Genomic DNA, 23,985 nt, shown 5'->3' with positions numbered 1-23,985 from the left:
GAATTTGAGACCAGCCTGGGCAACAAGGAGAGACTGTATCTCTTATAAAAATACATAAAAGTAGCTGGATATGGTGGCATATTCCCGTGGTCCCAGCTACTTGGGAGGCTGAGGCAGGAGACTTGCTTGAGCCCTGGAAGTTGAGGTTGCAGTGAGCTGTGATCAGCCACTGTACTCTAGCCTGGGTGACAGACCAAGAACCTGTCTCCAAAAAAAAAAAAAAAAAAAAAAAGTCAACATTGTATCACGTGTGGGGAGTTTTAGGCCCAGCAGAGAAGGGAGGGCTTCAGTGTGTCAGGACATTGGTGGTGAAGCTGCCCTCGGTGCTGGCAAAGTCCAGGGTGTGGCCACAGTGGTTCATGGCCAACTCCAGGGTGTAGGAGAAAGTCACTGGAAGATGAGGAATTTGGGGAATACCCAGGCTAGGTTGTTGGGTAGGTAATCTATACAGATAATAATAATGGTAACAATATGAGCCAGGCATTATTTTAGCACTGATACACATTACCTTATTTAACCCTAACAACACAATAGCTGGGTGAGTCGTGGTATCCTCATTTTACAGTTGAGGCAATGGAGTCTTAAAGATGTTAGGTACCTTGCCTGAAGTTACCCAGCTAGTAAAAGGCTTAAACTGGAAATCCCACTCGGATCTTTTCTGACTACAAAGCCCTTGATTATAAGCACGACACAATTGAGCAGGAAAAGCATGTGGGCTGTGCAGAGAGAGGAGGGGCCAGTCATATACTTGGCTGGAATTCTTGATTTTTCTCCAGGTTGAAGGACTTAACTCTGAAATTGAAAAGCTCAGTGCTGCCTTTGCTAAAGCCAGAGAGGCCCTGCAGAAAGCACAGACCCAGGAATTCCAGGTAAGTGATCACTTTGACTTAAGTGGCTGTCTCTTTGATCCTGACCCCTGGTGAGGCTAGGACTCTGCAGCTGAAAGGAACTTGGACGATTTTAATAAGGAAAACTGTGGGTGGTCTTTAGTGATAGAATTTGTTCAGTCTAATTAAAGGGAAATTCCCCACCAGATTTGGGAGCTTTTCCAGCCCCCTCCTCAATATGATAATAAGTACCTCCACATTTAGGAGTGCTGAGTGTGCTCTGTGCTAAGTAATAGTGGAAGATATGTGGATTATCTCATTTAATTTTCACCAGCCTGTGGGGAAGGTAATCATCATCCCCCTTGTGTTTGTGAATTTTTTTTTAAGATGAAGGCTCGCTCTGTCCTCACTGCAACCTCCACCTCCTGGGTTCAGGCAATTTTCCTGCATCAGCATTCTGAGTTGCTGGCATTACAGCCCACCACCGTGCCTGGCTAATTTTTACTAAAGACAGGGTCTCACCATGTTGGCCAGGCTGGTCTTGAACTCCTGACCTCAAGTGATCCACCCACCTTGGCCTTCCAAAGTGCTGGGATTACAGGTGTGAACCACTGCGCCTGACCGTATTTGTGAGGTTTTGAGACTCAGGAGTATATGTGGCTTGTTCACTGTCACGTAGTTACCAAATGGCAGAGCCAAGATTTTAGTGTAGTAATTGCTAATAATAGCAAGAGACATTTATTGAACACGTACTATGTGCCAAGGCCTGCTAAGTGCTCCCCATAGATTATCTCAGTTATCTGCATAGCAGCTCAACGAAGTAAATACTATTAATTTTTTTTTTTTGTTTTAACTGCTGAGGAAATCCAAGTTAAATTCTAGTAACTTGCTTAGAATCTCCAAACTGGTAAGTAATAGAGCTAGGATTTGACTCCAGAGCCAATCTGACTCCGAAGACTGTGCTTTTACTGCCAACCCATATCTGCCTCACCTGGCTGCCTTGGTCTCAGCTGCCCCTTTCCAGGTTCTGTTCCAGACCTTGATGCTTTTGACCTGCCTTTTCTCTCCTCCCTCTACCCACCAATGTGGAACTACAAGGACTCCTGCTGATCAACCCCTCTTTCTTCCTAATTTTAATTTTGTGTTTTAAATTATTTTTATGTGTTTCTTCTCATGTTTCTAGTTTTCTATACAGCTTATACCTATCACTAATAACTTAATAAACCGATAAAGTGTCATCAACAAAATAAATCCCTGCTGCCTGAAGCTTCTTCCTCCCACCCCTTGCACTGATGTCGCTTTTGGTTGTAATGTAGAAGTTAGAAATTAAATCTAATTTAAGACTGTTTCATTTCCAAGATTCATATCCCATCCTTTATCTTTTGCAGAGCTTTGGTTCACAATAAGAATAATTGAAGTAATTTGGTTTAAATCATGGTACGCTAGGAACATAGACAAATCTTTGCTTTTGGAATCTCAGACATGCCTTCTCTCACCGTTTTGACAGTGTTTGATGAAATGGAGCTAAGATTATACTTTATACTGTTTCTCTTTTTCCTTGCATAGAAAATAAGCAAGCTTTAGAAGCTGAATTCTTGGGAAAATTATGTTTTCCATTGCTTGGGAAAAAATCTGTTGGCTGCTGATAGCTAGAGAGACTGGTATAAACATTGTGATATTTTACTTGTTATAATGGGCCTTAAAGGAAAGAAAGGAATCTTGTAAATTTAAATGTTACCCAGATTTATTACATACATTTAGCTTAATAACCCCCAGTCTTAATCAGAAGACTTTAAGAATGAGTTTTGAGGTCTTACAGTGTACAGTGTTGGTCAGGTTTCTTATCTTGCAGCACACAGAGATCGGGAACTGTTTTAACTCCTCAGGTTATACATGTCAGGTTGCCTCTTCAGAGAATCCTCATTTAATCCTTGCCCAAGGAGGTAGCAGATTTACAAACCAGTGAGTTTTTGCAGGACTTGAACTCAAGTCTGTCTTCAAAGCCTATGTTCTTTCCACTCCTCTGCTGGTGTGTGAGTAAACGCACACACCACACCTACATTAGCGATCTCATTGTGAGGTCTACATAGTTTGAACAGTGCACAGATACTTGTAAATGCATTTTTTCCCCCATGTATTTGGATCTTTTTGGGATATCATATGATTTGAGCCAACTGCAGCATGAGTTAGATAGCCAGTGTTCACAAGGTTGGCATCAAGCCTGACATTGAAGCAACAGCAGGTGATATTTAAACTCTTGATGTGATTGCCAAAGTTCAGAAGCACAGAGATGTGAATTCTGATCACTGCTATCACTGTTTAGGTGATAGTGTGGCCTGGCTGCTGCTACCTCCATACTTATTTAAAAAATGTTTTCAAATTGGAAACGGCATCCTTCTAGCTATTAAAGTAAAAATGCACATTGTAGGAAATGTATAAAATACTTAAAGTAGTAGTAAGAGGTTGATAGAAATCATAGTAAACTCACCTCTTGCTTTGACTCTAATGCATATTTATACATATATGCATATAAACTTTAAACAATGAAATAGGATCATAATATATATTTTGTTCTATGACTTTTTAAAAAAAATTTAACATTCTTGCCATGGCAGTATATATAGATCTACCTGGTCTTTTCCTTTTTAATTTTTATTTTGAGATAATTGTAGATTTACATGTGCATTCTGTATCCTCTTTACCCAGTTCTCCTAAAGGTAACATCTTGCATAATTGTGATATAATATCACTGCCAGGACATTGACATAGTACAGGATACCTTGTTTAGATTTTTAGCAGTTGACATGCATTGATTAGTTTATGTGGGGTGTGTGTGCACGTTTAGCTCTGTGCTACTCAGTCTTTTTAAACAACTGTGTATAGTCCATTATATGGAGGTACCATATTCTTTTTACTGGGAAGAACATGGAGTGGGACATGGATTTGAATCTCGACTCTTCTCTTGATAACTGTACTAATTCATTCTCATGCTGCTAATAAAGACATACCCAAGACTGGGAATGTATAAAGAAAAGAGGTTTAATGGACTCACAGTTCTTCATGGCTGGGGAATCACAATCATGGCAGAAGGCGAAGGAGGAGCAAAGACACGTCTTTCATGGTCACAGGGAGGAGAGCATGTGCAAGGGACCTGCTCTTTATAAAACCATCAGAACTTGTGAGACTTTTTCACTATCATGAGAACAGCATGGGAAATATCTGCCCCCATGATTCAGTTACCTCCCACCGGGTCCCTCCCACTGGCACGTGGAAATTATGGGAGCTACAATTCAAGATGAGATTTGGGTGGGGACACAGCCAAACCATGTCACTAACTGTAACCTTGGGCAAGATATTTGAGCTCTCACAGTCTATTTGTGCATTGTAAAATCTAGATAATCACACAAGGATTAAATAAGAAAGCATGTATGGGCACAGTAAATGCTGTTGTTAGCTCACCCTTAGATTGGGTGGTATTCGGACAAAAACAGTACTTTGGCCTGTGTTTCAAATTCTTGGTTAATCGTGTTACTATATATAGCTTTTGGTTTGTGGAACCTCTGTTATCTTTTGATTGGGAATGAAAGATAATGGAATAAGTAAAGGAAAAGTAGAACTGGATTTATTTATGTATATTTGAGATGGAGTCTTGCTCTGTCACCCAGACTGGAGTGCAGTGACACAATCTCGGCCTACTGCAACCTCACCCTTCCAGGTTCAAGCAGTTCTCCTGTCTCAGCCTCCCGAGTAGCTGGGACTACACGGGGCAGCCACCATGCCCTGCTAATTTTTGTGTTTTTGGTAGAGATGGGGTTTCACCATATTGGTCAGACTGGTCTTGAACACCTGACCTCAGGTGATCCACCTGCCTCAGGCTCCCAAAGTGCTGGGATTATAGGCGTAAGCCACCATACCCAGCCTGTGTATCCTATGCAATCTTCACAATGACCATAACAAAATAGAGCTAATTCCTCCCAAAGTGTTGGGATTACAGTCAGTGAGCCGCTGTGCCTGGCTAAGAATGTGTTTCTTGATATGAGTGTGTTCAGTTTGTGAATATTTGTTGAGCTGTACACTGATGATTTGTGTACCTTTCTGTATATATGCTATATTTAGTGGAATGCTGATAAACCAGCTTTCAGAAAAAAAAGAAGGAAAAAATATAATTAAAACAAAAGCGAGGTAATTACTTCCCATTTCACAGATGTACATGTGTTTGATAATTGTATGTATTTTCTGTTTTTTTGAGATGAAATTTCGCTTGTTACCCAGGCTGGAGTGTAATGGCACAATCTCAGCCTACCGCAACCTCCGCCTGCTGGGTTCAAGTGATACTACTGCCTCAGCCTCCCAGAGTAGCTCGGATTATAGGCATATGCCACCACGCCTGGCTAATTTTGTATTTTTAGTAGAGATGGGGTGTCTCCATGTTGGTCAGGCTGGTCTCAAACTCCCGACCTCAGGTGATCTGCCTGCCTTGGCCTCCCAAAGTGCTGGGATTACAGGCCAACGTGCCTGGCCAATCGTATGTGTTTTCTTTAGTGAACTGTGTATTACTGAAATTCCACATATTCTTGACTCATTTTGTACTTGGACTTTGCTGAAGTTATAGTCTCTCGGGCTGGCCATGGAACTAGCGTGCTGACCACTTTTTTTTTTTTTCTCCAAATGACTCTGGGTTTGAGCCATTCTTACGTGGATGAACATTGCAAGTGCTTACATACAACTCTGTTTTTTGTCAACCTAAACAACAGAGAGAATCTCTCTAAAATAAAATGATACTTAATTCAGGAATAGGACATTGAAGTGGCAATACGTGTGTCATAGCTATGTGCATATTCAGGGAGGTTAAGGAAGACAAAGATTTTTACAGAAAAATAAGAATTACATAACTGTATTGAGATACTTATCCTTGGCTACAAGCATCAATAACAAGGATGACACCAGCCCTAGGTGGGATAGGCAGTTGCTGGGCAGATGTCCTTGGAGAAGTGTTTTTGTGTAGGATTGCAGTGGCCTTTGTGCAAGGTTGTGGTTTTTACAGAGTCTTTTGTGATAGCTTTTGTTATGAGGCATTATGTCTGAGTAATCCGTCTTCATAGCCTTACCCGAATCTATTTGTCAAGGTTTTTTTTTTTTTTTTTTTTTTTTTTTAACACAAATGACTCCATTTTGATTCTGACAACTTTCACATTTTCAAATGAAGGTCTTCATTTTCTACCATTTAAAAATGACTTGATTAAATTGTTTTTTAAATCATTATTAAAGTAGCATGCTCACTTACCTTAGAACAGTTGAAAATACAGAGATAGGAAGAAAATAAATTATAGTCTCACCCAACTAAAGACAGTTAGTGTGAAAATTTGTGCTTTTCTTCTGGTCCTTTAAGAAAATACTTCTTTCACACGACCATATTCTTTTCTTCCTTAACATCACATCATAAGAAACATTATCCTGTGTTATTCCAAAATCTTCATATTCTTTTTGCTTTGGGTTCTGAATGTTGTCTATGTTAATCTTTTTTTTTTTTTTCTTTTTTTCCCCCAAGGTGAAAAAGAGCCCAGGTTTCTTGGTTTGCTTCATGAGGTATGAAAATTAGCTTATCTTGCCTCTCTGCCTTCTCTTCTAGGGGTCTGAAGGCTATGAGGCTGCTCTATCAGGAAAGGAAGCCCTTTTGGCTGAGCTGCGCTCACAAAACCTCACCAAGAGTACAGAGAACCACAGGCTGCGTAGAAGCATTAAGAAGATCACCCAGGAGCTGAGTGACTTGCAGCAGGAGAGGGAGAGACTGGAGAAGGACCTGGAGGAAGCCCATCGAGAGAAGAGCAAAGGAGAATGCACCATCCTTGTGAGTACCTCCTTGCCCTTCTGACACAGCGGGCAGTGCGTTGGGGCTGGGACTATGTGGCCGTGTCTGTCTGGTTGTAGGGTGATATTCAGTACAGAAGACTTAAGAAAAAATTATACTCATCTCACTACCTCAAAATGACCATCTTCATTTGATCTATTTGATATTTCAGTCCTTTTATTCTCTTTCTTTCTCTGACACACACACACACACACACACACACACACACACACACACACACTCTCACACAGTTGGTATCAAGCTGAAAATACAGTTTTGTATCGTGCTTTTTAAAGTTTAATGTTCTCTCTCTGGTGTATTGCCATATCATGAATGTTCTTCAAAAACAATTTTTTTGTGCCAGCATAATATTTCATCACTTGGATGTATTGCAATTTATTTAACTAGCTCTTTTTTGAGCGGCATTTAGGTTATTTTCCTTTTTTTTTTTTTTTGCCTTATGACTTCTGCAGCAAATATTCTTGTACATAAATATTTATCCACTGATTCTTCCTTTTTTGTTTTTTTGAGATAGAGTCTCACTCTTTTTCCTGGGCTTTTCCTGAACTCTTGGGTTCAAGTGATCCTCCCACCTCAGCCTCCTGAGTAGCTGGGATTATAGGCACATGCCACCATCCCACCTCACCGATTATTCCTGATAGAGGTATAATAACTGGGCCAAAGAGTATGAGTATTTTAAGGACTGTTTTATAGATTTATTCAAATTGTTCTCCAGAAAGATTATACCAGGTTTCTCTAGGTGATCTTTTTAATGACTGTACTCTATTTAGCATTGGGTATTAGCATTTAAAAATCCTCTCTGAATTTCATAGGCTTATTACATTTCAATTACACTTAAACTTAAATATTCAGCGTCTTTTAATTTAATCCCTCCTGAGAGTTGCGTCCAGATACATAGTGTTGGTGCAATCAGGTAGGATTGGGGTCAGAGTCTGAGTGATCTTTGCCATGCAGGTTAATTGAATTGTCTGCCTGAGATCCTGGGCCAGGCACTCAATATAGCAGAGGACTCAAAAGAGTAGTGGTGGTTAGTTCTCTGGTGGCTGCTGATGGTAGGGACACCAGGATCCAGAGGTTGAAATCCCAGTGTTAACACTGAAGAAAGAATTGAAATGCAAATGTTTGCATATTTTATTTATTTATTTATTTTCAAGCTCCCATGCTGTTGTGAGAGGGGATCCCAGAGAGGGAAATCACTGTTTGCGTATTTTAATAAAATTTTAACAAACATTAATGGAACCATAAAGGAAATCTAGAAAAATAAGAAAATAGTAGCTATAATTCCACTACCCTGTCAAAGTAACTGTTTCTGATTTTCAGTATTACTCCTGGTGCCCCTGGGCTCCAGGCCTAATTAGTGGCTACATACCATTCTGTATTCTTTGATCACTTACTCTATCAGAGGCACCGTCCCATGTTGTAGGCTCCAGAACAATCAAGTTGAATGATGATGCATGTTCTTTCATGGAATAGATTTCACATGATTTATTTAATAATTTCCTTTGCTGGACATTTTGGCTATTTAATGGCATAGTGGACATCTTTTGACTTAAGGATATTTTCTCTTGAAATCTCTAGGATAGATCCTATGGAGTGAGATTACTGGGTCAGATAGTGCTTTATACACACACACACACACACACACACACACCACACACACACACACACACATATGTATATATACACACATATATGTATATGTATATATACACACTTTTTTTAAAGACAGAATTTCGTACTATTCCTAAACTGGAGTGCGGTGGCATGCTCATAATTCACTGCAGCCTAAAACTTCTGGGCTCAAGGGATCTGAGTACCTCACCCTCCTGTGTAGCTGGGACTTCAGGTGAATGCCACCATGCCCAGCTAATTTAATTTTTATTTTTGTGGAGACAGGATCTGGCTGTGTTGCCCAGGCTGGTCTCAAACTCCTGATTTCAAGTGATCTTCCCATCTTGGCCTCTGAAAGTGCCAGGATTACAGGTGTGAGACACTGTACCTGGCCAGCATTTTATACTGGTTAATCATGCTGCCAAATTGTCCAAAAGGCTGACTCATTTTATGCAGCCACCAGCAATGTTAGAGTGCACTAGTTTATTGCATGTTATTAAAAAACCTGTTTCTCATATTTATTGGATGTTACTGAACACAGAATATATCTGGTTTAGATACTGGTGGAATTACAATCCATAACTTCTGAAAGTTTTATTTTTCTAAGGGAGATGAAAATGTTATACAAGACAAAATACAAAACAGTTTAAAATCCACAGCTAATTAATATAACCTATACTCAGTGCAAAAGATCCTGTGTGATGCAGTAGTTAGGGAAATCTAGGAGGGGCTGACACTTGAGAATGAGAGGAGTAAGATTTGAGTAGTGTGCCTTTGCATAGATGAGATAAAGAGAAGGCTGGCCAGGGGGTCCAGAGCCGCACGTTTCATAGGCAATTCTTATGTTCTTTACTATTAGATGACAATTTTTTCTAGTTTAAAACAATTATCCCCCATTCCCCACTGCCATTATATATGTTTGGTAAAATTTGGATGGCTGAAGATGAGGGGATGATACACACACACACACACACACACACACACACACACACACACACACACACAGAGTCTCTGTAATCATTTGAAATGGCTGTATAACATTACATCAAGTGTATACACTGTAATTTTCTTAGGTATACCTCTGTTGTTAGACGTTATTTGTTGGTTTCATAATTTATTTTTTTATGTAAATTATGGTACTTCTAGAAGAATTTTGGGCTGCTGTGGATAAAAGATGTATTCCTATATAACATGTATACGTCTTCATATGGAGGTATTTGGCAAGGAATGGAAGGGGACTGTGATGGCAGGAGGGCAAGGACTGGGGTGAGTATACTGTGGGTAGGACTTTCTTGTGAGTGCCAGAAACCTGGCTTGAACTAAGTTTGGTAGAAAGGGAACTTGATTGCCTTGTGTAAACTGCTGGAAGGACAGGAGCTCTGGAACACTACCAGGACAGACTCTATCTCTGAGAGCTGGCTGTTTTTTCTTGCATCCATACTCCAGCTCCCAGTGGTTGAACTACTCATTGCCAGCCATGCTGGGATCGCATCTTCCCAGTTTATTGCAGAAGAGGAAAAAGGATTCCCACAGTTTGCTGCCCTGGCTGGTGTCTTGTCAGGCCGGCCAGATGGGTGATGTACTGAGAATCTCAATTTGGGTCGCATGTTCATTGTGCCTTGGCAGAAGTGGGGGGTGTGTGTGTGTGTGTGTGTGTGTGTGTGTGTGTACCATCATTGGCAGCCTCCCCTAGAACCACGTTTGGAAGGGGATGAGCAGGTACCCAGAGAAAGTGGTATTTTGTTTCAGGGCACTGGGCAGACCAAAACAGCGCTATATACTCTAAATGCTTTCCTCAGGTGAGCATGCCAGTGACTCAAGCTTCCTGGCATCTCCTCATGACTACCTTTACACATCAAGTTACATACATGTTTCCAACAAGATAATTTGGCTGTGGTTTCCGTCTTTTTGCATAGATATGGTATCACAGTTGTATCTCTAGTTAACTTTTGCTTATAGTCAAAGAATTTGGATGTGTCCATCTCACATGTCTATTTTACTCCTGGTCTTGGGAGTACTGGCTTACTCAGAACCTGAGGAAACATGGCGGGGTGGTACTTTTGCCTTATGGTGCTAGGATAAATGCACAGGTGGAGCATAACACACTAGCCTTGCATAGCTTATCAGCTTGTTTTTGGTAACTAGGCTTCTTATTTAACTGGAGTACCTCCTACTCACCAGCTCTTACTGGTGTTGCTTTTGGATTGAAACAGACAGAAAAACCTAGACCTTTTAGTGGTCTCTGTTTCTGTCCTGGCAAAAGAAAGGAATCCATTCATACGTTCAGCAACGTTGAACACTTGGTGCGAGCCCTCTACTAGATAAGGAGAAAATTCCATTATAGAGACATGAACAAACTACCACAGGAGCACAGAGAAAGGAAGTGGCTTGCAGGACCACAGTAGGCTCCTGGGGAAAGTAACTTTTGAACTGGTTCTGATGTTTGAGCTAGAGATTAATAGATAGGCAAGGGAGAGGAGGGTTTTGTATAGAAGGCAAAGGTTCAGAGGTGGGAGAGGGTATGGTGATTTTGGGGAAGAAGAGTGTGGGGTGGTTGAAGGGTGGTACCTTTAGGGATGTGACAGGAGATTAACCAGAGAGAAGTTGGTTTGTGGAGAGCCTTGGATGCAGAATTTGGGATCCTGGGCTTGAGGTGTAGGCAAGGGGCCCCTGGCAGGGTAGGGGTTGGGTATGACAGTCAGAGGGTTGACAGGCTCAGATTTGCAGTTTAGAAAGACTAGTCTGATAGAGGTCTAGAGGATGGATCTGTGAGGGAAAGCCAGGAAACAAGATGAGAAAAGGCTTTCCTTAACACATAAGTCAGGTTCTGAGAGGTAAGAGTTATAGGGGAAAAAGAAAAGGAACCTGTTTCTCTGTAATGGGGGTGCTCAGGTGTGCCTTCTAGGGCTTGACTTGGTGCATATTCAATGCTTCATCCACGAGGGCTCTAGGGTGTTCAGCTTTGTGCCCCTCTCATGTTTACTCAAACTTTGCTGCATGCCATAGGTAGGATAAAGAAAACATTGGTAAGGACAACATCTGAAACACAGGTCTCGTTCTCAATTTACATTCAGCTTAACCCTCATTGTCCTCTTTGGTAATGAAAACTGCTATTCAGAATGGTAGAAGTACAGCACGTATGATCCTTAGGTATAGATTGTACTTTACAATTTATAAAGATTGCCTGTGTGCACACATAATGCTCCCAGCATTGGATTTGGGCATAGAGAATGCTTTTCCCATTTTATAGATTAATCTGTGCCTCAGCATTTACATTGCTTGTCTGTCGTTACATAGAAAGTGATGTATATGTGACATGGATTCAGGTCTATGGACTGTATCTAATTTCAGGACTTTGCTAAGAGACTATGCCATTGCTATGCCAAGCCATCAGTAATTATGTTGAGTATACTGTGCTTTTGGCAGAAAGGAAGATTGGTATATTTTCAGCTTTTCAACAGACCAGAATAATATATTCTCAAGAACACCCAACTTGAAATATTCTGGCTAATTGAAGCTATAAACATTGTAATTTGTCCCTTTTTGTGTTTCAGAAATACTTGCAGAGGTTTATAAAAAGTCATAAAATTAATTGAAATTAAAAATAAAGGCTTTAGGGTCAAGGAAAAATAAAAGTGACTAGCAAAATAAAACCAGAGTGAGTGTTTTAATTAATTCGTTCATTCAAGGCAGGGTCTTACTCTATCACTCAGGCTGGTGTGTAGTGGCACGATCCTAGCTCACTGCAGCTTCAAACCTTCAGGCTCAAGTAATCTTCCTGTCTCAGCCGCCTGAGTAGCTGGGGCTATAGACATGCACTACCACACCTGGCTAATTTGTTATATATATATATATATTTTTTTTTTGAGACGGAGTTTCGCTCTTGTTACCCAGGCTGGAGTGCAATGGCGTGATCTCGGCTCACCGCAACCTCCGCCTCCTGGGTTCAGGCAATTCTCCTGTCTCAGCCTCCTGAGTAGCTGGGATTACAGGCACACACCACCATGCCCAGCTAATTTTTTGTAGTTTTAGTAGAGACGGGGTTTCACCGTGTTGACCAGGATGGTCTCGATCTCTTGACCTCGTGATCCACCCGCCTTGGCCTCCCAAAGTGCTGGGATTACAGGCGTGAGCCACCGCGCCCGGCTAATTTGTTATATTTTTATAGAGAAAGGGTTTTGCTATGTTGCCCAGACTGGTCTTGAATTCTCGACCTCAAGCAGTCCTTCCACCTTGGCCTCCCAAAGTTTTAGGATTATAGGTTTGAGCCACTGCGCCTGGCACAGAGTGAGTATATAAAAATGCATGTTGTGGTCGGGTGCCGTGTCTCATGCCTGTAATACCAGCACTTTGGGAGGCCGAAGTGGGTGGATCACCTGAGGTCAGGAGTTCAAGACCAGCCTGGTCAACATGGTGAAAATCCACCTCTATTAAAACTACAAAAATTAGCTTAGCATGGTGGTGCCGGCTTGTATTCTTGGTTCCTCGGGAGGCTGAGGCAGGAGAACGACTTGAACCTGGCAGGTGGAGCTTACAGCGAGCTGAGATCGTGTCATTGCACTCCAGCCTGGCAACAGAGTGAGATTCTATTTCAAAAAGAAAAAAAGCTTGTTGTGATATCCTTCACAGTGCTAAAGAGGGGGACTTACAATTCAACTGGCAGTTTCTGGCAGGGAAAGCAAAAAGAGAAAATCAGTTACAAGGTCTCCAGTGTCTGTAAGATGAATATGTGAAGTAAAAGGACAGCTTTTGCTGGCACTGAGGCCCAAGAAAAGAATTGTCTCTGGTGGACTTTTATAAAGAGTACTTTGAGCAATTTATAGTGTCTTCAACAATAACTCCATTCAACAAAAGCAGTTCTGCACAGGGACAGATTAATGTTATCCAAATCAGTAAGTTTGTAAGCAGAAGGTTTTCAGTCCCTGGGACTATATCTAGCTGTTTCTCGTTCTCTTCTTGCACAAGAACTACAAAATCAGTTGGAAATGCTGCAACCCTGTTTCACAGATGAGCCATGACTTAAAGCCTGTGTACGCGATCCAGATCAAGCAGTCCTGGTTTTTGTAGCATTCCTTGAATTTTGATGGTAAGCCAACCATTACTCTTGGATGTGATCAAACCATCCTTTGCTCATGCCAACAACATTTATTGCCAGTCTTATTGTGTCTATTCTTTAATATTTTGTAGGGAGGCAATTCTTTTGCTGAAAATTCAGCTTGGATCAGAGGCTTATGAATTCACTGTGTCTGATTGTGCATGAACACTGAAAAGTTGAACCCCGAGAGTCGGTTCTCTATGTTTGTTTGTTTTAATTGCCTGTGATTGCAGTGACCTAGTGCCAGTTGACTCAGCATGTGTTGTAGTTTGCAATTGTTTGTTTATTCAACACACATTTATTGAGTACTTGTAATGATATTGTTAGGCTCTGGTGAATACAAGCTTTGATTTTTAGTTTGGGAATCTTGTTTAGAATGAAGAAGTTCAAAAAGTGAGGATCACAGAAAGATTCCCTGTATTGTATTATACCTCTTTGTTGCCAAAGGGACCCATAGCCCTTCACGGAAATTCAGGAGACCTTTGCAAAAGCAAACAAAAAATTCAGTGTTCCCAAGTCTATACCCGAACTGTGATGTTTAAAGTGTCCTACTCCTGAGGTTGGTAACAGGGATGCTGCTTGGATCTTCACATCTCTGCCTTCATACATCTGAGTTTGATACATTGTCAGAACCCAGAGACCTGGGCTGTCCTTTTAGTGTGTGTGAGTGTGCACACGTGCATGAATGTGTGTGTTTGGTGAAAGGTGAGAAAAAGAAATCTTTATTTTAGGTTCACTCTCTCTGTTTCAAACACTCGGTATTCTACTCAGGGTAGGCGTGGGAGAGAAGCAAGCTAAGGTTTTTTTTTGTTCTCCTTGATAAGCAACATATATTAGACCATTGGCTTAGCCATATTCCTCAGACTGTTTCAGAATGCTTTAATCTGTTATGAGACCTGTCATCCACTACCCTGACAAATGTGTGCTTCAGTACCTGGGCACTTAGCTCTGTGGGGATGTATTTGCTGGCTAAAGCCCAAAAATCTAATTAAAGTTGTACCTGTCACCCAGATGGCTAATCCCACGTGCTTTGACAGGAGTGGGTTTAATTTCAGGGTAGTTCAGCCTGAACCCCCCAGTTCTCACATGCACTCATTGATGGATAGCTCTGAATGAGATTGCGACAGCATTTAGAACATCTCTTGGTAAATCAGAATCAAAACATGGCATTTGGAGACAGTGTCTCTACAGGCTGGTTGGCTAGGGCTAAGACCACAGACCTGAGGTAGTATGTTTTTTACTAAGGGCCAAAGCTCCTCTTGCCTTAAAAGAAAAAAAAAAAAAGAGATATATAAATTTATTAGGTATGAAGATTTTGAGTTGGTATCTTTACAGAATAACGTGCAGTTTAAATGTCCCATGTGGAAAGAAGTACTGTCTTTGCAAATTTCAGTTTCTTGTGAGAGAGTCTGAATGCAGAAACACTGGAATCAAACTGGTTTGGAGTCCTGGCTCCATTACTTACTAGTTGTTGAACTGTGAACCAGCAAATTTGCCTCCTCGAACCATAGGATGTCCATTTCTTATCAGAATAGTAGCCATCAGTTGTTAGGATTATTTGAGAGAGGAAGTGACACTTAGCATAATACTTGACAGATCATAAATGAGCAATAATTGGTAGTTATTTTGATGACGGTGCCTTGGCCTCGGGCACTAGAACCTTAGCAATTTCAGTGGGTATCTTTGGAACAGCGGAAAATAGTTCTCAACTTGGGTTGTAATCTCAGCTTCACTTAAAAGTGCTTAACTCTAAGCCATCTACTTAAACTCACTGAACTAATGTTCACTACCTTAAAATGGGATTGATTATATCTATTTTAGGATTAAACAAAATGTAATGTGTGAGAAAATGCCTACTGTGGTTCCTGGCACAGAGAAGTTGATGCTCAGTGTATCAAATTCCTCCTTTTTTCCCCTTTTTTTCTGCTTTTAATTGTGTGGTGGGGGCTGGCTCAGGACTTTGAATGACAAACCGTCACTTGCTGGAATCTACCAGATGCTGTTGATTAATAAATGTGGTCTGGCCTTTTACCACCCAAGCCACCAAAGCTGTAAGTTTCTTCCTGGATCAACAGCAACCTCTCCTCTGAAGAAAGTGCTTGTCTGTTCCTTTCCAGCTTATTGATCCCTCTAGGAAGGGAGTCGGAGCACTCTTCTATTGGGAAACTCTGGAGTATCTCAGTAGGTCACACGTGGGGCTGCTGTTAAAGCTGCTTTAAAAGGATGTCCCCATCGGTTTTCATATGGAATTGCTGTGATCTCCATGGGGCGAAAATAGGGATATTTTTCCTTATCTCACCCGCTCATGTTATCATTTCTGTGCCAGGCCCTGTCCTGGGCACTAGGTGTACAGGACTGAATCAAATCATATACAGCCTCTGAAGGAATCTAGTGAAGAAATAGAATAGAAATGCAAAGAGCTAATTAAAATATAGCATGGTAAGTCCTGATAGTGGGATGGACGGAATGCTGTGGAAGCTCAGAGAATGGAACTGTGCTAAGAGACCAGAGGGGGATGGATGGAAGGCTTCACAGAGGAGGTGGATTTGAGCTGAGACTTGAAGGATAAGTAGCTGTTTGCCTGGGGGAATGGGAGGTGAGAATGCATTCCTGGTAACAGGAAGGCCTGTGCCAAAGCTTGGGGCCATGAATGAGCCTGGCTGATGGGGAACAGTGAGTGGGGCTGGAGGAGGCAACTGGTGAAATCTCCATCAAGCCCCTTGCTCAGAACTTGCACAGTCATCATAGCTAGCGCCATACTGTTAGGTGAGTCACATGTTTGTTAGTTCTTTATGGCAAGGACTGTTACATTCTGGTGGCCTCCAGTTTTTTTTCCCCCAGCATATGAATTATTTGTTTGAATGAACTGTTATGGAGAGAAAACATAAAAGTGGAACTGCTCAGGGTGAAGTGAGGTAGGAGGCCTGGCACCCACCTCCCCGCATCATCTGTTTCTGCCACAGCCCCCAGGAGCAATGAGGCTCCACAAAACATGGCTTGAACACGACTCTTGATCTACTAATTTTGGAAATTCTCCTGATATCACAGAGTACCCTCTTCCTCATTAAGTTTGTGGAGAAATTTCCTTTGTATATTTAAAGGTAACCACTGAGCACTTTGACAAGCTTTCTCTCAGTGAAACCTGATAAGGTGGAAAATTGATGGATGAGAACCTTTTCATTCTGCATTTGGCCAGAGATAAAACAAAACTAGCTGGCTGGAGGAGGAAGTGTGAGGGCTTGGCTTTTCATTTCTAATGTGATTCTAAGATTTTAGGGACATGTTATTTTTCAAATAATCCACTTAATTTTTTTTTTTTTTAATCAGCCAGTCTGCTCTAAGAGAGCCCTGCCATGCAGAGGCAGCTCTCAGCCCAGTGCTAGTCCAGCGTGCACCCGTGAATCTTGAAGGAAAATTGCCCATTAGTGTAGAAATTGAGGCCATCAGTTGACATCATTATACAGGTCTTGCTGTGGCAGCACTAACTTTAAATCAAGATGATAGTCTGGTCTAGGATGGGGTTCTTTTTTTTTCTTGTGTAAACCCTTTGTTCAGAAGCAGATAAAACAGATGCACCCGGGGGGGCTCTGCAGATTCCTTAGAATGGTGGCTTTTTGTATTGAAATCAAATATAATTTTCTGTGCTCCTCCCTAAGCTACTGAGTCCGTTTCTGGAGGAATGCCCAAGAACATGTAGTTAGAGGATACTGATATCCAAGCAGGTTTGGGTATTCCTAATCCTAGAGCTTCTTAGGTTTAACTTGTAAAATCACTGGTGTAGTAAAAAGAATACAGATAGACTTGGTTTCAGATACTGCTTTCACTACTTTTTACCTGTGTTACTTTGGTTAAGTTGCTTCAAGTCTTTGAACTTCAGTTTTCTGATTGGTAAAAAGGGTATAATTAAAGTACAGACATCCCCCAGGAGATATTAGGATTGGAATAAAGCAAGTCATATGAATTTTTTGGTTTTCCAGTGAATATAAAATTTATGTTAACCCTATGCTATGGTCTGTTATGTGTGCAACAGCATTATGTCTAAAATAACAGTGTACATATCTGAATTAAAAATACTTTACTGCCCAAAAATACTAATGATCATTAGAAACTTCAACTAGCTGTCATCTTTGTTGGTGGAAGGTCTTGCCTCAGTGTTGATGGCTGCTGACTGGTAGGGTGGTGGTTGCTGCAATAATGAAGTTTGCCACATTGATTAACTCTTTTCACAAAATATTTCTCAATGGCATGTGATGCTGTTTGTAGCATTTTACCCACGATAGAACTTCTTTCAAAATTGGACTCAGTCCTCTCCAACCCTGCTGCTGCTTTATCAACTAAGTTTATATAATATTCTAAGTTTTTTGTTGTCATTTCAACAATGTTCACAGCATCTTGAGATGGAGAAGATTCCATCTCAAGAAACTACTTTCTTTGCCCATTCATAAGAAGTAATTCCTCGTTTGTTCAAGCTTTATCATGAGCTTACAGCAGTTCAGTCAGATCTTCAGACTCCACTTCTATTTCCCTTGCTATTTCTCCCACATTAGCAGTGAAGTGAAGTCTTGAATCCCTCATAGTCATCATGAGGGTTGAAATCAGATTCTTTCAAACTTCTGTAATGTTGGTATTTTGACCCTTCTTGTGAATCACGAATGTTACTAATGGTATTTAGAATGATGAATTTTTTCCAGAAGGTTTTCAATTTATGTTGCCCAGATCCATCAGAGGAGTCATTTTTAAAAATACATTTCTTAGAGACTTGAAAAGTTAAAATTACTCCTTGATCTGTGGGTTGCAGAATGGATATTGTGTTAGCAGGCATAAAAACAACATTCATCTTCTTGTACATCTCCATCAGAACTCTTGGATGACCAGGTGCATTGTCAATGAGCAGTAACATACACACACACACACACACACACGCACACACACACACACACACGCACACACACACACCCCCCAAACCCATTTTTTTTTTTTTTTACCCAGGCTGGAGTGCAATGGCGCGATCTCGGCTCACCGCAACCTCTGCCTCCTGGGTTCAGGCAATTCTCCTGCCTCAGCCTCCTGAGTAGCTGGGATTACAGGCATGTGCCACCATGCCCAGCTGATTTTTTGTATTTTTTAGTAGAGACGGGGTTTCACCTTGTTGACCAGGATGGTCTCGATCTCTTGACCTCGTGATCCACCCGCCTCGGCCTCCCAAAGTGCTGGGATTACAGGCGTGAGCCACCGCGCCCGGCCTACACACATTTTTTTTAATTGTACTTTAAGTTCTGGGGTACATGTGCAGATCTTGCAGGATTGTTGCATAGATATACACATGCCATGGTGGTTTGCTGTCTATCCACCCGTCACCTACATCAGGCGTTTCTCCCAATATTATTCCTTCCCAACCTCCCCACCCCCGCTGTCCCTCCCCTAGCCCCCTACCCGCAAACAGACCCCAGTGTGTGACGTTCCCCTCCCTGTGCTCATGTGTTCTCATTGTTCAACACCCGCCTGTGAATGAGAACATGCGGTGTTTGGTTTTCTGTTCTTGTGTCAGTTTGCTGAGAATGATGGTTTCCAGATTCATCCATGTCCCTACAAAGGACATGAACTCACCCTTTTTAATGGCTGCATAGTATTCCATGGTATATATGTGCCACATTTTCTTTGTCCAGTCTATCATTGATGGGCATTTGGGTTGGTTCCAGGTCTTTGCTGTTGTAAACAGTGCTGCAGTGAACATATGTGTGCATGTGTGTTTATAATAGAATGATTTATAATTCTTTGGGTATATATCCAGTAATGGGATTGCTGGGTCAAGTGGAATTTCTATTTCTAGATCCTTGAGGAATCACCACACTGTCTTCCACAATGGTTGAACTAATTTACACTCCCACCAACAGTGTAAAAGCATTCCTGTTGCTCCACATCCTCTCCACCATCTGTTGTCTCCAGATTTTTTAATGATTGCCAGTCTAACTGGCATGAAATGGCATCTCAATGTGGTTTTGATTTGCTTTTCTCTAATGACCAGTGATGAGAGCAGTAATATTTTTAAAGGAATCTTTGTTTTGAATAGCAGGTCTCAACAATGGGCTTGAAATATTCAGTGGACCATGCTGTAAACAGATGTGCTGTCATTTAGATTTTGTTGTTTCATTGTAGAGGACAGAGTTGATTTAGCATAATTTTTAAGGAGTTTTGGAATCATAGGTGAACATCGGCTTCCACTTAAAGTTACTAGCTGCGTTAACCCCTAATAAGTAAGTCACCCTGTCCTTTGAAGTTTTGAAGCCAGACATTGACTGTTCCTCTCTAGCTATGAAACTCCTTGATGGCGTCTTCTTCCAGTATAAGGCTGTGTCGTCTGCATTGAAAACCTGTTGTTTAGTGTAGCTACCTCCATCAATTATCTTATTTAGATCCCTTGGGTAACGAACTGCAGCTTCTACATCGACACTTGTAACTTCCATGCACTTTTATGTTACTTAGATGGCATCTTTCCTTAAACCTCAGGAACCAACCTCTGCTAGCTTCAGTTATTATTTGTTCTTTTCGCAGCTTCTTCACCTCTCTCAGCCCTCATAGAATTGAAGAGAGTTAAGGCTTTGCTCTGGATTAGACTTTGGCTTAAGGGAATGTTGTGGCTGGTTTGATCTATTCAGACCATAACTTCCTCCATATCAGCAAGGCTGTTTAGCTTTCTTACCATTCATTTGTTCACTGGAAGTCACTGGAGGAGCACTTTTAATTTCCTTCAACTTTTTCTTTGCATTCACAATTTGGCTAACTGGTGCGAGAGGCCTAGCTTTTGGCTATATGGATTTTTTTTTTTTTTTTTTTTTTTTTTTTTTTTTTTTGAGACAGAGTTTCGTTCTTGTTGCCCAGGCTGGAGTGTAATGGCATGATCTTGGCTCACTGCAACCTCTACCTACCAGGTTCAAGTGATTTTCCTGCCTAAGCCTCTCGAGTAGCTGGGATTACAGGCATGTGCCACCATGTTTGGCTAATTTTGTATTTTTAGTAGAGACGGAGTTTCACCATGTTGGTTAGGCTGGTCTCAAACTCCTGACCTTAGGTGATCTGCCCGCCTCAGCTTCCCAAAGTGCTGGGATTACAGGCGTGAGCCACTGCACCCAGCAGGCTATATCTATTGACTTTTGGCATGCCTTCCTCACTAAACTTAATCATTTCTAGCTTTTGATTTAAAGTGAGAGACACACAAGCCTTTCTTTCACTTGAACATTTAGTAGCCATCATAGTTATTCACTGACCTAATTTCAATTTTGTTATATCTTAGGGCATAGGGAAGCCTGAGGAGAGGGAGGGAGACAGGAATGGCCACTTGTTGGATCACTCAGAACACATACTTTTCCTTTTTTTTTTTTTTTTTTTTTTTAATATACAGCAAAACTACGATCAGGAGAAAGAACACTCACTTTTATCTGTTAAGTTTGCTGTCTTATATAGGTGTGATTTGAGGCACTGCCAAACAATTGGAATCGGAACATCAAAGATCACTGATCACCATAACAGATACTAATAATGAAAAAGTTTGAAATATTGCAAGAATTACCGAAAGGCAACACAGAGACATGAAGTGAACACGTGCTGTTGGAAAAATGATGCTGACAGACTTGCTTGATGCGGGGTTGCTGCAGACCTTCAATTTGTAACATACAAAATCTCTGTGAAGTATAGTAGAGCAGAGCACAATGAAATGAGCTATGCTTGTACCTGCATCCTAGGATTGTGAGAGTTGAATGAGGTGATGGGTAAAGAGCCCAGCACTCTCCTAAATGTCATAGAGTTTGTGAAAGAAAGTGTTGGGTGGTATTTTATGAAGATGATTGTTGTGGGCCTGAGTAATCAAATTGGGCTTTGTGGAAGAGGTGGCACTTGGATTGGGCCTTGAAGGATAGCGTGCTTTCTCTGGGTGGAGCTGGAGAGAACTCATACTTTTTCCAGGTGGAGGGGACTGGTAGATACAGGCAGAGAGCCTGAAAGTATGTTAATGAAGTGGTTGGGTGGAGGGGACTGGTTGCAGATAAAGCTGAAATGTAAGCTGAAGCTCACTGGTAGGAGCCTTGAGTAGACGCCTTGTAGGGTAGCTTCGTTCTGCGGTTAACTTGGGGTCACTGAAGGATGCTTAGCAGAGATGCAATGATCAGAGGTCTACATGTGGTTTGGCAGAGTGAACCCGGAAGCAGCGAGACCAGTTAGGAAGCTGTTAAAGTTGACTAGCTGGGAGATGAGTTCTGAAGAAGGCAGAGGCAGTGAGATGGGGAGTGGGGAATACTTCTTGTCTGGCAGGGAGGAACACTTTCCTCAGTACTGCAGCTTCTACCCTTCTTCCTTTCTAATTAAGGAAGGAGTTACCAGTCTAAGTGATGAGAGTTCAGGGTATTTTGGGGGCCATCCTTGCTAATGGGTAAGTTATAAGAACCCAAATTTCAGATTCTTTCACTTTCCTGCTCCAGACCTACCCAGGCTTAGCCCTCGCTGGGCAGGTCAACTCCCTCATTTCCTCATCTGTTGTCTTTGTGCACTTCTACTTCTACTTGAGTAAGAGGACTTGGGCAGCTCCTTAAGCTGCATACACCCTTCCTTTCCCCAAACAATAACAACAACAACAATTACCCCAAACCCTTAATTTTATCAGAAAGCACTTATCTGGATATGAGATTGTCAAAGAATGATTCCCATTCTGCTATTGTTTTGTATAACTCCTTTGAGAACTCTGGGGATAGTAGGAATGATTGACAGGGCAGAATTTGGACACTCAGCCATGAAAAGCACCAACTCCTCACTCTTCATCTCCATGTGCTCTATGTTGAGGGTGAGCCCCACCTTGAGGTCTGGGTTAACTGTTGGATGACAAGGTGCCTGTGAGAGGGGCAGGCAAGAGCTGAACCTTGTGGCAGGGTGGGGGTGGCGGGGGTGGTGCCATGGCCACATAAGGAAACTGGCTAGTGGGGATCAGCCTGGGGGTTGAGTGTGGGGAGGCAGGGAGGTGAGATGGCTTCATCTGCTCTGCACTGTTGTCTATGCTGGGTACCCATTGTGTGTTCTCTCCTCCAGCCCTCCAAGCACCCTGGAAGTTTGCATTATTATCTTCATTTACCAGAAGGGAAACACTCAAAGATTTAAGTTCTCCGTCTCTGGTCACACAGCTAGTTAGCAGTAGAGGCAGGATTCAAGGCTAGGGCTGTCTGTTTTCACAGTCCAGGAATATTGAAGGAGGTTTGGAGAAACCACCCAAGATTATCAATTTTCAGTTCTGATTGTTATACTCAGGCAAGACATGCTGTCCCCATGCCTTCCCAAAACATTTATTAGAACCCCACTGGTGGCAAATGCCTGAGCCTGCCAGCCGTCTTTGTGTTGCCATGGCAGCCTCTCTTCTTCAGGGCCACCTCAGCACACAAACGCGCCCTCCCCCTATGCTCATTTTACTTTCAACCTTCTTTGACTGCTCTTCATATGAGGTTCAGGGTGCTCGGTCCTGCCCCATTCATTAGAAGGAGGGCATCAGTTTCAGGCCAGCCTATCCGTCCAAGTCCTTAAGAAATGATAAAATTAATTTCAGGCATTGGAATTTTTGGCTAGTGGTAGCCTGTGTCACAGTGGTTTTATATTTTCTTTAGCCTTAACAATAGCACATTTGGGTGGAAAAAGCATAGAATTTGGGGTCATACTGACTGGGGTTTGAATTTCAGCACTAGAACTTAGTAGAGCTTTTGTAAAGCTATGTGAAAATCTCTCAGCCTCTGTGGGCCTTAGTTCTCTTTCTGTAAAAACAGAGATAATAATACCATCTAGGCAGTCATTAGGGTTGGAGGTATTTTATGTAAAAATGCCTTGGCCCGTGCTTGGTTCACAGCTGTGCTCAATAAATGGTGGTTTCCATCACTGAGTAAAATAAGGGAAGTGGTCTATCCTCTTTGGAATCCTAACTTTCCCCAAGACTTGATGATGCTATGGGCCCTCTATCCACCCTCAACCCCAAATATACACACACACAAATTTGCATAGGATCTCAGGCCGCCCAGTCAGTAGTCCTTAGGTTGTTAAGAACTCCTAATCTTGGGGAATGACAAAACTACATGTCCTTTGTGGAATTCTGTAACGGGTCATTTTCACATTGTCAACTCTGCTAAGTTTAGGGGATTTGTGGGAGAAATGTGGTACATTAGTAGCCCATATCACTTAAGCCATGTAAGATGCTCTTAACCTAAGTAGCTGAATTAAAAATTTAAAAGGAAATTAAAGGGGGAATGGAACAAATGGTTGTTAAATATACATGTATACACTAGAACTTGAACCAGACATCACAGTATGGGTCTCATAGGTGTTCGCATAGAGGAGGGAACTGAATCTCGGAAATGAGGTAAGTGCACAGGAAAAGTGTACACTCTTTACTCAGCATGATACATGAACATTTATAGAATTAACAGGTATGCATGATCTTTCTAGGATGACATACACATTTATTGTGAATTTAAAGATGTACCTAAATGGCTGGCTTAACATGGGTTTTACAGTTACTCTTCACAGCATTTTTCAGGGGAAGATTTCTTCTTTTATATATT

General features: G+C 41.6%; 1 protein-coding gene across 4 annotated transcripts in view; it reads left to right on the top strand.

Moving 5' to 3' along the window:
- CDK5RAP2 (CDK5 regulatory subunit associated protein 2) overlaps window positions 1–23,985 on the top strand; it is a 201,128-nt gene that overhangs the window by 59,347 nt on the left and 117,796 nt on the right. For all 4 annotated transcript variants that reach the window (XM_032251443.1, XM_032251440.1, XM_032251442.1 and 1 more), the window contains 2 exons: window positions 777–869; window positions 6,457–6,675. In XM_032251443.1, coding sequence (XP_032107334.1) covers window positions 777–869; window positions 6,457–6,675 — 312 coding nt within the window. The remainder of the gene's footprint in view (window positions 1–776; window positions 870–6,456; window positions 6,676–23,985) is intronic.

The sequence above is a fragment of the Sapajus apella genome, unplaced genomic scaffold (genome assembly GCF_009761245.1).
Source record: "Sapajus apella isolate SASKATOON/1434 unplaced genomic scaffold, GSC_monkey_1.0 scaffold76, whole genome shotgun sequence".
In the NCBI taxonomy this organism is placed as follows: Eukaryota; Metazoa; Chordata; class Mammalia; order Primates; family Cebidae; genus Sapajus; species Sapajus apella.
The sequence above is the reverse complement of the archived record's forward strand: the minus strand, read 5'-3'. Positions and strand labels throughout refer to the sequence as shown.